The sequence below is a fragment of the Emys orbicularis genome, chromosome 6 (assembly GCF_028017835.1).
Source record: "Emys orbicularis isolate rEmyOrb1 chromosome 6, rEmyOrb1.hap1, whole genome shotgun sequence".
NCBI classification, from domain to species: Eukaryota; Metazoa; Chordata; order Testudines; family Emydidae; genus Emys; species Emys orbicularis.
The window spans coordinates 29568101-29582993 of record NC_088688.1 but is presented as its reverse complement, the minus strand read 5'-3'; the positions used below and the strand labels follow the sequence as shown (position 1 = coordinate 29582993).

Sequence of the window (14893 nt, the reverse complement as noted above, 5' to 3'; positions counted from 1 at the left end):
TATGCTGGGGTTACACATCAGTGTAGTTGCTCAAGCCCTAGGTTAACAAACCCAGGGTCTGCTAACTCAATTTCTGCTAGCCCTGGGTTTCCATTGCAGTATAGAAACAAGCTCTCATGGGCCCAAGAAGTGGGCAGACCCCTCCTTGCACCTGTGTGGAGCCCCACTGATTTCAAATGGGACTTCATGGGGATGGGCATACGGGTCTACCCCTGTGGAGCAGATTGCAGGATCGGGGGGAAATAGGCACAATTCATTTACATAGCATCTTGCTATCTAAATAAATGTTTGCTGGTTTTTAACAACCGCACTCACAAAAAGGCACCCACTCACATTCACAAACTTTCCCTTGTCTTGCAGTTTATGTTCCTCAGGCACGTTTGTATTAGCTTTCTATTCTGAACACATTGTAACAGGATGTCATCATTTTGCAATGAATGACAACATATTTCAGACATTATACTTTACCATCACCTTTTGGCTGACAGCTACAGATCACAAACAGCAGCAGTAGAACAGCAGAGTACAGTACCCTTCTGTTTGTTTTGCTTGTCATTCTGCCCAGCTCTACTGTAATTCAGAAGTGCTGGCATATGTTTGACATGTGAAATGCATCCCTGGGAAGAAAGCCTGCCCAAGGTCTAATCATCACTTAAGCCCATTCTAGCCCTCAAAATAGGACTTAAATTCTACTTATGTTGTGCATATTTCATGACTTTCAGATGGCAAAGAGACTGGCATTGTTACCAAAAGAAATGCATTTTGCTCCTTAAGTGCTTTAATTCACAAAGCGGGTTGAGGGGAGAATCTGTTTGATGAGCACATTCCACAATCTAAAATGAGCCTCTCTGGTTTAGAATGCAGCACACGGATTTGCAGAAAAACTCTCAGTGCAGCTAGTCCACATCTCAACTGCCAGAAGAGCTAAGAACCCTCTTAAACCTATAAACCAAGAGAGAGGAAGACATCAATCTGTTCCTGCACCCATGGTGTCTAAATGAGTGAGTTTTATAGCATTTCAAATGGGCACTTAATTACTCCATTGTGAAATCTAGACAATGAGGGGGAGGGGAGTAAAACCTGGGACGTTTTAACTTTGGTTGTACAGTTCGGCCTTTAGAAAGGAATTACCAATACTCATTACATTGCTTAATAGTCCACCAAGCAAAATAAAATAAAAAAAGATTTCCCAAACTTAGGGTTTTGCCCAGACCAAGAAGCAGCTTGGAGATTTTGCTACTGTTAGTACAGCTGCATGTTGTAAGTGGCACCCAAAGGAAAACAGGTTTTAGGACATAGTTTTATCCACCAAATTGTTTGTCATATCCACCAAGTTGCTTGTCATAAAGAGCCTTTTCTTTTGACTGTATCACATGATGGAACAGGACATAAAAAAAGAAAAAGTGGTTCCAGCCCATTTTGGGTAGCAAAATAAACACATCAGCGACTATCAGACTGACCTACGTTTCTTACATATGAACATTCATTTTCAAAGGATCTCTTGGGTAAGCAGACTCAATGGACTGTAAAAGTTTGATCCATGCAAACAGAAAATGGGGGAAAGCCCAGGAAATAACTTACATCATCACGGAATGCTAAAAAATTAAATAGTTTTCAATAGCACCTGCATTCTTTGGTAACAGATGCTATACAAGGGTGAAATTTACTCTGTGCAGGAGGCCAGCCCACGGGCTAGGCACCACTTCAAGCCTTCGTAACAGTAGGGTTACCATATTTAAATGGTAATTTAATACCATATACCCTTTCCCGGCCCTGCCCCAACTCCGCCCCTTCCCCAAAGTCCCCGCCCTAACTCTGCCCCCTCCCCTGAGCACCCCGCATTCCCCCTCCTCCCTCCCAGCCACGCGAAAAGGGCTGCCCGAGCGCTACCGGCTTCACGGTTTGCCAGGCAGTCCCCAGACCCTGCGCCCCCGGCCGGCGCTTCCCCAGTGCAGCTGGAGCCCGGGAGGGGAAGCGCCCAGCCGGGGGCGCAGGGTCTGGAGGCTGCCCGGCAAACCGTGAAGCCGGTAGCACTCGGGCTTCGGGCAGCCCCCATGCCTCCGGACCCTGCGCCCCCGGAGCCCGGGAGGGGAAGTGCCCGGCTGGCGGCTCAGGGTCCGGAGGCATGGGGGCTGCCCGAAGCCGGTAGCGCTCGGGCAGTTCGGCTCTTAAACAGAGCCGAAGAGTCAAGGCAGGGAGCACAGCAGCCAGAGCCCGGGAGGGGAAGTGCCCGGCCGGCGGCTCAGGGTCCGGAAGCATGGAGGCTGCCCGAAGCCGGAAGCGCTCGGGCAGCTCGGCTTTAAACAGAGCAGAAGAGTCAAGGTAGGGAGCACAGCAGCCGCGGGAGGGGAAGTGCCCGGCCGGCGGTATTTTTCCCGGACATGTTCGGCTTTTTGGCAGTTCCCCCCGGACGGGGGTTTGATTACCAAAAAGCCGGACATGTCCGGGAAAAACCGGACGTATGGTAACCCTACAGAACAGTATTTAAGAGAGACTTGTGCTGGCTCTCTATAAATAAGTGAATTTCACTTTAAAGTTGATAAGATACAGTACAGATTAAAAAAAAAAACCCTGATGCTATCCTTCCACCTTCATTATTTTACTAACTTCTATAGTATATCTATAGCAAATTAGTGCTTTAAATTACAAAAGAAATAAAAAGTTTTCCTCCATCATTTGTGACAGTAGCACTGCTGCTTCCATTGCTGGCTGGCCTCAGCCTACCAAATGTAAAAAAATACAAAACAGAGCAACCATACCTGAACAAAACAAGCAATGAAGAACTCCAAACAAAATTAAAATCAACCAACCCAGTGCTAAAGAAAAATGAAAGCTTCCTGACCAGCAAGAGTCAGAAATATGCTCAAGAGAATTTTACAGTAGATCTAGATGGCAGTAGGGTAATTATATCATATTTGATTGCTACTGATCAGCTCAAATAAAAGTAAGGAACCTGACTTAATGAGTGGTCTGGCCTGTTGATGTTAACAATATCAACAGTCCTGTGTCCTCTTTCAGACCTTTTATACTGATTTTACTCCATTCTCAGTAGTTTCCCCTACTGGAATTTCTTGTACAGCTTGCTCATATGGTGCTGGCTTTAAACTTGACATCTGCATCGTGAAAATGCTTCCTCCTTACTTCTAGCCATTTTAACATTAAGTGCATCATGAAATTAAAATGAACTCTTTTTGAAAAAACATAGAATTCTTTTATAATCTCTGTACCAGAGAGGTGCTCTCAGCACAGGGTGGCATTTCAAGAATCAGCATAAATAAGACTAAAAGAGCTCTGCCCTGATCTCAGACAAGTGGAGATTATTAAATCATTAAATCTTAAATCAGCAACTGAACATATCCCCAGGAAGTTTCAGTTAGTTTCCCAACCTGAGTTGCAAGCAGCACAATTTGCTTTAGATTGACTTGTAATTTTCTCTTTGGATGTGTAGATATCAAACAAACACTGATCACACTTCCATCTCATCCAGTGCCATGAGCCGTTGGCTGTACGTTAAATTCACCACTCCTTTTATGCTGTAGCACTTTGTCTTAAACTCATCTATGGCCTTAAAGATAACAGCTACATTTTCTTTTTCAGAAAATCTGCAGTGCACACACTTTGCAGAGACCAAAGAACTCAGACGTCACCAACAATGGCCAAAAGATGTTTAAACTCAGTAACTCACCTTCGCTTGTAGAAAGAGAATCATTTGCACAAACCAGTGCCAGAATAAGCAACAGCTGCCGAAGATCCATACCTCTGGGTTCTGCAATCATAAAAGAGACAGTACAATCAGATTCTTTATGAACTCGTCTCATTACATTTAAATGCAGTTTAATGTATCATCTAGTTTATTTAATTTCTGAATGGAGTTAAAGCAAAAGTTTATGAAAGAAGCATGTTATAATACATTTTATTGCCTCAAAGTCCTACATTATATTACTCTCTATGACAGACAGTAAATACTACTTCCAGAGGACTGCTCGTTTAATAAATACTGAGGGCAATGAGGGATTTTCTGGCCTTGGCCTATATTCCAGGAATGCTCCTTCACCACATTTTCCCCACACAGCCTTTTGAGAATGAAATGAAAGGATTATCTTGTATTCCCTCTGAAAATAAGAGATGTTAGTAACACATTTTTAAAGGGGAAGAGATTTTGTTTCATTTGCAGTAGTTCACATTTCTCAAAAGTTCTGCTGGTTTCTCTCCTTTACCTTAGTGGACTTCCAGTGCTATGTTGCCTACCATATTGTTAGCATCACCAGAAAAACAGTAAAGATAAATTGAAGAGGGTTCAAAGAAGAGCCAGGGAAATGATTAGAGGATTTGAAAACAAAGCTTATAGTGGTGGTTCTCAACCTGCGGCCCAATTGGCACAGAGCTTTGGCCCATGTGACATCCTCAGGGCCATAGAGCAGTGAGGTCAAGAACAAGTGAGAAAAATACAATCTGTGGGTCTTGCTGCACTTACAGGGAACACACTGTTGAAGCATTCATGAGGCAGACTGGATGGAGAGGAGACACAGCACTTGCTAACAAATTTCTGAGCAACCAGCTCAGACCGAGACTGCTTAAGCCTCTGGTAATATTTAATTCACACTGAGCATGCTCAGAGGCTCACAGGTATTAACCTAGTGACTTGACTATGTAACTTCAAACACTTATCCTTACAAGGAACGAGACCACCACAAAGCCCTACTAGCAACTGAGCCATAGAGGTATTATTGGATGCGGTCCACATAGCACATTGTTAGTCTTTAAGGTGCCACCAGACTCCTTGATGTTTTTATAGCACATTGTGGGTCACATATGCGGTCCACAATGGTAAATAGGTTGAGAATCACTGGCTTATAGTAATAAACTAATTAGATTGGGCTTCTTAAGTGTAACAAAGAGAAGGTTCAGGGATGGCTTGGTTACAGTCTAAGTACCCACAAAGGGAACAAATATTTGAAAATGGGCTCCTCAGTCTAGCAGAGAAAGGTGTAACACAATTCAATGGCAGCAAATTGAAACTAGACAAATTCAGACTGGAAAGAAAGTGTATATTTTTAACCGTGAAAGCAATTAACCCCATTGGAACAATTTACCAAGGGCCGTGGTGAACTCTCTATCACTGGCAATTTTTAAATCAATATTGGATTTTTTTTCTAAAAGATCTGCTCTAGGAATTACTTGCAGAAGTTCTATGGCCTGTGTTATACAGGAGGTCAGGCCAGATGATCACAATGGTCCCTTCTAGCATTAGAACCTATGCATAACCATACCTAATAAAATAGAGAAGAAGGCTGGTCCTGCAGTTATGGTGCCAATGTGGGACTTGGAAGACCTGAGTTCAATTCGCTGCTCTGCCAGAGTTCCTATGTGATCTCAAGCAAGTTACTTATTGTCTCTGTGCCTCAGTTCTCTGTAAGATAGGGATAATCGCGCTGCCCGACTTCAGAGGTGGTGTGAAGATAAAATCATTAAGGATTGTGATGTGCTCAGACACTACGGTGATGGGGCCATATAAGTCCGTAAGATAGATACCCTGTGTTTTTAGGGATATTACTAAAGACTTTCTTAAATAAGGGGTTCAACTCCCAAACAAATGCCAAGGCTGATCTAATGCTCCAGGGCCAGCATTGTGTCTTATGGTATGGGACTCCAGAGAACAAACTGTGCATCCCAGCTCTGTGGACTACTGGAGACATTCATTATGGAGTCACTTTATCAGCTTCATCATTAGGGCTGTTTTGTGATCTGAATTTTAAACAGGATGGCAATCCCTCTATTGCACACTTTGAATGTTTGAATTTAGTCAGACAAGGTGGGTGAGACAGTATTTTTTATTGGACCAATTTCTGTTGGTGAGAAAGACACACTTTTGCGCTTACACAGAGCTCTACTTCAGATTCCTACCAACTTGTTCTCTTATGCATGTCTGTAGCCTGCCTTCGTGTGTCTCAGAGGTGTGTCAGAGGGAAGGTATGATGGGAGATGATCCTCCTTGAAGGTGGTGTGATAGCCAATAGCAACCCAAGGTCCTTTACTAAAAGGAATTCTAGTTCTGAAGGCAACAGGGACTGAGCTCCTCACTCGTGTCCACAGCGCACACCTGCAGCACCAAAGGGGGCTTGGTAACCGCCCCCGCAGGAGAACTATCCTGGAAGGTCGAAGAGAGGCTACAAACAGTGATATGCTGCCACACTTCTGGCATTGACAGCTTGAGAATGATCTCAGAGGGGAAGGAGAGGAGAGATCTGTTCTAAGAGCTGAAGTAAAAAACAAAAAACACACCATGAAACTGTTCCTGGAACAGAAGATCGTTCTCAGGAGAAATCGTTCCTGTGAAATGGCAGCTGCCCTCTCATTAGACAGAGCCATTGCTTAGCAGAAATCCCCACAGGAATATCTAGAAGTGACAGCAGACTGCGACGCTGATGGCTGTCTCACAATTTGATTCCCACAAGGACAGCATTGTTCAGGGGCTGGAACACTAATTTAGTAAGAGATGGTTTTTTAAACTGCTTCCCTACCCCCAGCTTCAGAAAAACCAACCCTTTACATAGTCCAGTAATGGTTCCTTCCACCACATGCCATTAAGCGTAGGAGAAGACAAATTCCACTGTGAAGGCTCCTATTGCCTAGCAGATCAAAAAAAAAACCCAACAACTGCAATGCACAGTATCTTGGGGAAAGCTGTGTGGTAAGATGTGTAAACTCTGCCCTGCAGTGGGCATGGGGGAGAGGGTTAAAACCAGCAAGAAAAGTTACAATAGCTGACTGTCCTCACTACAGTGAGTGCCAAGAACCCCTGCCACCAGGCAATGTTCATATGGGTCAGCTGGGGCTAATTGCGCCAACAGAGAAAGGGAGCCAGGAGCTATAAAAAGGGAAAGAATTTCTCTTTCTGGGCCTTCTATACCAGTGCTGGAATGATGATAGCCACAAAGAGATTTAAACTTGACTTCTGCTAGTCGGGTGCTAATGCTGTCAGTGTAGGCAGGGGTGACCCAGACTAGAAATCAGTACACAAAACCATGCTAGAGACAAGAAACCTAGCACAGTTTTTAGCTTACAGCATGGTTTGTAACACTGTTCTGTACTGGCCAGATATAACATCTCAACACCCTGTTAACAAGAAATGTTATTCTAGAGTCAGACCTCTGAACCTGGAGAGTCCCTGGGACCTCATAAGACAAAGGGAAAAGGACTTCAGAAAGCTATTTTGTCCTGAATATACTGACCTCTGGCTAGCACAACAAGCTTTTTGCCTTTGCTACTAGCATCAACTCTCCAAACTTAAAACAGAAGGTCATTTCTACTGCAGTCAGCTTCAGTGTAGTGAGCCTACCCTAGTAAGTTCTTGGTTCCCGAAAATTTATACATAGCTTATTTGCCATAAGCTAAACAACAAAATTATTATTAAGAGCGTAGAACTGATTTGGGGAGGAAGGTTTAGTTTTCTCTGTGCTGCTAGGCAATGACAGGCAAGGAGAAAGGCATAGAAAAAGTACAAGTAAAGATAAACGCACACAAATACCTCCATTACCAGCGATTATGAGTGTAGGGGGAAAATACATGCAACATCAGGGGCTTTACAGCACAGAGCTATGCTGCATTTAAGATATATGTAACATTTATGGGAGAAGGAGGAGATTTATTACTGAGTTTAAATATATAGCCTTGCAGTGTTTTGCCAGGGAAAAGCTCTGTGTAATTCTTGAAGAGTATTTATACATTCCTCACAAATTACCTCATGGCAAGACTTGTGATAGAAAGTCAGTCTCGTTCCTATTCTTGCATAATGAAATACAGGTTCTGCCCAATGTACTTGGTGAAGGCATTTTGCCTGCTCACCCTTGCTCCACAGAATGCCAACAAGAAAGAAGAATTCTCCAGTTAGAATGAGTTACAGCCCTTCAAATCTACAAAAATTAAAATGCTCACAGACCCAAACAGTTACATCACTCCCAAACACTGAAGTCTGGATTTACTAACCAACAATGCCTGAATGAATGGCTGTTTTAACAGAAGCTTTTTCAGCATTATGTACCCAATTGAATTAAAGGACAAAAATAACTTTGCATTTGTATTAAAAAGCTACAGTACACATATTGCAAGTGATAATCCATTACACTAAAGAATGAGAAATAATTCTGTGAATTAGAAATTGTGCCTTGCAAACAAACAACCAACCCACCCAGTGACATCAACCAGAAGAGCCCAGAATGCAATACTGAGCAAGTCTCATAAAATACTGCAGTATTTTATATGTGGTTTAGTCCATATTTTGGGATTATCACAAAACACAACCTACCAGTAAACTGAACCGTGAAATAAAGGCTTTTTTTCATTAATCAGACTTCTAACATAATAAGGAAGAGATTCAAATGAGTTAAATCAGCTCTGATAAAAGAGGTTCTCAACTATTACTAACAGCTTTAATTATTGAAACTGGAAAAAAATTACATCCATATAAAAATTTCTGTTCACATTAGATTTTGTATAATTTAACTCCCCACCTCAAGTTTAGGGCCTAAACCAGTGGTTCTCAACCAAGTGTACACGTACCCTTGGGAGTATGCAGGGGTCTTCCAGAGGGTACATTGACTCATCTAGATATTTGCCTAGTTTTAAAATAGGCTACATGAAAAGCACTAGAGAAGTCAGTACAAACTAAAATTTCATACAGACAGACTTGTTTATATTGCTCTATATACTATACACTGACATGCAAGTACAAAAATTATATTCCAATTGACTTATTTTATAACTATATGATAAAAGTGAGAAAGTAAGTAATTTTTCAGTAATAGCATGCTGTGACATTTTTGTATTTTATGTCTGATTTTGTAAGCAAGTAGTTTTTAAGTGAGGGGTACGCAAGATAAAATCAGACTGCTGCCGGGGTACTGTAGTCTGGAAAGTTTGAGAGTCACTGACCTGAACTACTGGAAAGCCTCACTTCAAGATCAAACCCCATAGACCTCAGCTGGTCTTAATTTAGCTGATAAAATATCACCATTCACACTATATGCCTTCAGTAATTTGACCAGGAGCAAATCGTTCTTTCATGGATGGATACATCAAATACTTAATTTGATGTCCCCACTTCAACAGAAGACCGGGAGAAACAGGTCAACTGAGCAGTACCAAAGACTGATTAAAGGGTAGCAAGATAGGAGGCTTCTCCCTGCAGAAGAATGCTAAATTGTAAGGATGGATGCAGGGGCCTGTTCTGGGTATTCATTTGACACAGAAGCAGAAAACTTTTCCCAAGCTCTATGCTTTGCCTTCTGTCATCCACTAACTGTCATGGTACTGTACACTTGACAGCAGAGCAGATGTATTCCACCTGAATGCACCTGGAACATTTAGCAGCTGCTTAGCTTTTTGTTTAAAATAATTCATTATGACTAGGGCTGTCAATTGTAGTTAACTCACACGATTAACTAAAAAAAAAAAAATCGCGATTCATTGCAATTTTAATCACACTGTTAAACAATAATAGAATACCAACTGAAATGTATTAAATATTTTTGCATGTTTTTCTACATTTTCAAATATATTGATTTCAATTACAACACAGAATACAAAGTGTACAGTGCTCACTTTATATTATTTTTTATTACAAATCTATGCACTGTAAAAATGATAAACAAAAGAAATAGTATTTTCAATTCATGTCATACAGGTACTGTAGTGCAATCTCTATCATGAAAGTGCAACTTACAAATGTAGATTTTTTTGTTACATAGCTGCACTCAAAAACAAAACAATGTAAAACTTTAGAGCCTACAAATCCACTCAGTCCTACTTCTTGTTCAGTCAATCACTAAGACAAACAAGTTTGTTTACATTTATGGGAGATAACGCTGCCCGCTTCTTATTTACTCACTTTCAGATTAAATGGAACAATACTTTTGTAGCCAGTATTGAAAGATATTTGTGCGCCAGATATGCTAAACATTAGTATGCCCTTTCATGCTTCGGCCACCATTCCAGAGGACATGCTTCCATGCTGATGATTCTTGTTAAAAAAATGTGTTAATTAAATTCGTAACTGAACCCCTTGGGGGAGAACTGTAGGTCTCCTGTTCTGTTTTACCTGCATTCTGCCATATATTTCATGTTATAGCAGTCTCGGATGATTACCCAGCACATGTTCATTTTAAGAACATTTTCACAGCAGATTTGACAAAACGCAAAGAAAGTACCAATGTGAGATTTCTAAGGATAGATACAGCACTCGACCCAAAGTTTAAGAATCTGAAGTGCCTTCCAAAATCTAAGAGGGACAAGGTGTGGAAAATGCTTTCAAGATGTCTTAAAAGAGCAACACTCCGATGCGAAAAACTACAGAACCCGAACCACCAAAAAAGAAAATCAACCTTCTGCTGGTGACATCTGAGTCAGATGTCGAAAATACGCTCTGCTCTGCATCGTTCTTGTTCTTTCCCTATTTTAGCCTCAGATCCTAGCTCACTTTCACTGGCATTCACTATGTTAGATGTCCAATCGCTACTAACCCTTTTGGTGAAAACAAACAAAAAAAGAGTCATTTAGCACTTCTGCCATTTTCGCATTTTCTGTTATTGCTTTTCTCCCCTCATTAAGTAATGGGCCTACCCTGTCCTTGGTCTTCCTCTTGCTTCGAATGTATTTGTAAAATGTTTTGTACAATTCCTGACTTTAGGCATGCAAGCAGTCCCACTCATGTTTAAAGTGAAGCACATGCCTAAATATTCTACTTGATTGGAACCAGAGTGCTCAGCACCTTTGTAGGACAAAGTCCTAGGAACACAACACAGAAATGGGAACACAAGCAAAATTACCTTACGGACCCAAAATTATGTAACAGTAACAAAAGCAGAATTAGACTCCCATCCAGCAATGTACTTAAGTATGCGCTTAAACATAAGTTGCGACTTATAGGGCTACTCACATACTTAAAGTTATGCATTTGTTTCAGTGCTCCATTTGACTGGAACCTTAGAGGAAGCTACTTCTACTGCTATGGCCAATGTTCAGTCTTAAGCCTTTTTAATGTTGATCACTATGGTATTTAAGTATTGCAGGAAACTAACAAGCATGGAAGCACTTTTTGGAGAACAGTGTGGGATCAGGATAATGGAAGACTGGATTTGCACCCACTATGAAGTCAGCATATGATGTCTCAAACTTTTCCAAGCTTGACATGCACAAACAGATATAGCTAAGGATACAACAATTAGTGTAAGTGAAATTTAAAAGGTTAAATATGAAGGGTGATGAAACGCTCATTTAAACCAGTGGGATCAGGCTGTGTTTTTGAAACTACCACATGATTTTTTTAAAAAGTACTACACCTCTACACCGATATAACGCGGTCCTCGGGAGCCAAAAATCCCTACCGCGTTATTGGTGAAACCCCGTTATATCAGGGTAGCGGCAGGTGGGCTCCAGTGGTGAATTAAAGAGCCCGGGGCTCCGGCCGTGGGGAGCCCCAGGCTCTTTAAATTGCCACCCGAGCCCCTCTGCCGGAGCCCCAGGGTAGTGGTGGCAGGGCTCCGACGGTGATTTAAAGGGCCCGGGGGGCTCCCCACAGCAGCCCGAGCTCCAAGCCCTTTAAAGTGCAGCTGGGGCCCCGCTGCCAGAGCCCTGGGGTAGCAGCGGCAGGGCTCCAGCGGTAATTTAAAGGGCCCAGGGCTCCCCGCAGCAGCCGGAGCCCCGGACCCTTTAAATCGCTGCCCGAGCCCCACTGCCGGAGCCCCGGGATTACTATATGCGAACCCGTGTTATATCGGGTCGTGTTATATCGGGGTAGAGGTTTATCTTCAAATCAACACCTGGACTGTTTCAGTGAACCTTAAGTAAATGAGATGGAGGGAGGGGTGTCATTAGGTGGTTCATTTTAACTAGCTATACTGAATTTATTTTCTCTAGTGCCAGCACCTTTCAGAGGCCATAAAATAAAGTTCAGGAAGCTGGAATTTATGTGGACTAATCGAACTGCTTAATGGTGGATTAACATGAAACAAAATGCGTTATAAACACTAAACTCATGCTAAATTCTTTCACGTGCTACTAATCAGATTAAAGTCTGCATAAGAAGAATTGACATAGTATTAAGCAAAAGTTATTGACTTAAGTATTAGATAAAATACAGGATGGTAAGGGTTTTATTGGCATGAGTTTGGGAAGACCATATTACTCGTAAGTGGCAAAGTCATCAGAGAATTATATTCGTTATCAGAAACAAGTACCAAATAAAACCTTTTCATCCCACACCCCACTCTCCTATATCTTGTAATTATGTCTATATTTTCTATGGCCTGTACTACAAAGTTGCACAGGTTTAATAGAAAGTGTGGCATTAAACTGATTTAGTTAAACCAATATTTATTGGTTAAGCCTGCACCTGTAATTTACTAACCTGAGTAAGCTTGATTTAAACTGATGTGTGTCCACACAGGAATTTGCAATGGTTCAATTAAATAGTTTTTTAAAGCAAGTGAAAGTCAAACTGGTGCAACTTGGGTGTGTAAACAAGCCCCATATCCCATATAGCATACAGAAGAAATATTTTAGGCAAGCATTAGACCATCATTAAAGAGTTTATTGGCACTACCAGTTATAAAGCCAGACCCCTTATGTACTGAATCATGGGCTGATTATCCACTGCCTTGCAGCTTCACACCTTGCAAATCTGAAGATGCAAGCGACAGAAAATTACTTAGCAGTAACTCTTGCATTCAAGAGTTGTATTACTTAATACATAGCCATACAGGAAAGATAATGGGCCAGGTCCTTAGGTGGTGTAAATTGGCACAGCACCACTGAAGTCAATAGAGTTAAACAGATTTATGTCAACTAAGGATGAGAATCTGATTTGATATTTTATATAAATGTGTACTAGAAATAAGTAGCAGCTTTTGAATTCTCACAACAAAGCTCTCAGTGAGACAAGGACTGAACTATTGGAGACCTCAAGATCATGGAATACAGCTGTAGCACAGTGACGAAAAATAATTACAACCACCTATATAATCCAAAATGATTAGCAATTTTGATATTGCTAACCATTAGCTAGTCTTCTATCTACTTGCTTTTTCAAATATTAACACTGAGCTGTATCTTCTGTACGTTTATTAGTCTTCAACCAGTGTAACTAAGGAGCAATGGCAGATGTGAAATGGCACATCAATCACCACTGAAACACCAAAGATCAGTGCATTAGTAACTCTGTATCACAACCTTTATCTTCAGTCATGAAAGATGGAAGAAGTGCAGCTATCAACCCATAAAACCATGGCACCAACACTGTACTTCGTGTGTTATAAATAGAAGGGTCTCTTGATGGGGAGACAGAGTGGCTGCCAAACTGATGCTGAGCTGGATGGATTGCTGTCATGACCCCCATCTACAGGAAATTCACAGCACTATATTCTAAGCTAAAGGAGATGTAAAACTTCTGGAGCAGATTCACCTGCTTTGAGTATTAAAGTGGGAAACCATGTGTCTATATATTTCTATTTTTTGTTGCGCTTTACAGACATAATTACAAGATTTTTGCCCTGAGGAATTTACAAGTTAACAGCCTGATCCTTTTCACACTTAACTACCAGGTTTACCACTTACTACTGCACATAATCCCATTGACTTCATTAGGACTACTCATGGTAGTATGCGCTATGCCTGGTAGCGTTTGCACTATGAAGTACCAAATTAGACACATGGCATGATTTATGATCAGACTGTGAAGGTTGAGATGGGTTATAAATCAACATTTTCTTTTCAGATTTTAAAAGCCACCCCCACTGCATTGACCTTGTGTTGATGCTGAAATATTTGGTAACTCTGCTTTGATGTGAATCAAGCAGCAAAATGCTCTGCGTAACTGGCTCTCCTGCACTTAATCAACACGTTTATACCACATTACTGAATAGTTAGGATTGCAGTTTAACCACAAGGCTATTAGTCTTACTTATGTAATCATACATGGACTCTCTTCTCATTCCATACATGACCAACTGCAAGGGGCATCCCAGTTACTTGATTCTACCTTGTGGCTTTGGAAAAACAGTATGACTGCTCCCCATCCCCTCGCCCCCCCCCTTTAAAAAAACAACAACAAAAAAACAGTTCACACAAGTTTGAGGTTGCAAGAAAAAGGTCAAGGGGCAAATAATACATATAGAGGCATTCATGGTTATGTTTTTAAAGAGACCTTATTGCATTAGATACAAAGATATCGTTAATGTTTGGAAGACATTAACAGTTATTTCATATGCTCCCAAGATACGTATGACACTTTACATATAAACATGATCCAATTTTGTGTTTAATTACAGTCACAATAAGCAACATTCGTGATGACACTAATTGATCTTGGGTCTTAAAACACAGTGAAATTGAGGCTATGTCTTACTTTACATACCTTACAGCAGCACAGCTGTACGGCTACAGCTGCACTGCTGTAAGGTCTCCCATGTTGCCACTCTATGCCGATGGGAGAGAGCTGTCCCGTCGACATAATTAAACCATCCCCAACTAGGGGCAGTAGCTAGATCAGCAGGAGAGTGTCTCCCGCCAACATAGCCCTGTCCACACCGGCACTTGTCGGTGAAACTTATGTCAATTAGGGGTGTGTTTTTTTTCACACATGTAAAACAGATTCAATTAATTTTGTAGTGTAGACTTGCTGTGAATGGATGGAGCACAGCTGGCATAAATTGAACCTGGGCAATATAGAAGTCATGTTGGTGGGAAGAGGAAAGCATTTTGAAATAGTACTTTGCACCATATCATCACCCTCCACCAAGCAAGGCTGCCAGCAGATTGTCAAACAATGCATAACAATAGGGTCCATCTGGACCTCTCAAACAGTAATGGCTGGTAGAAATGCCTTTGGCCATTTGCTATT

The 14893-nt window shown here is 41.5% G+C and overlaps 1 protein-coding gene across 1 annotated transcript in view; it reads right to left on the bottom strand.

Moving 5' to 3' along the window:
• Positions 1–14893, bottom strand: part of GHR (growth hormone receptor) — a 184086-nt gene that overhangs the window by 86612 nt on the left and 82581 nt on the right. Inside the window, exon 2 of the mRNA XM_065406476.1 lies at positions 3686–3766. Within this exon, the coding sequence (XP_065262548.1) occupies positions 3686–3766 (81 nt within the window). The remainder of the gene's footprint in view (positions 1–3685; positions 3767–14893) is intronic.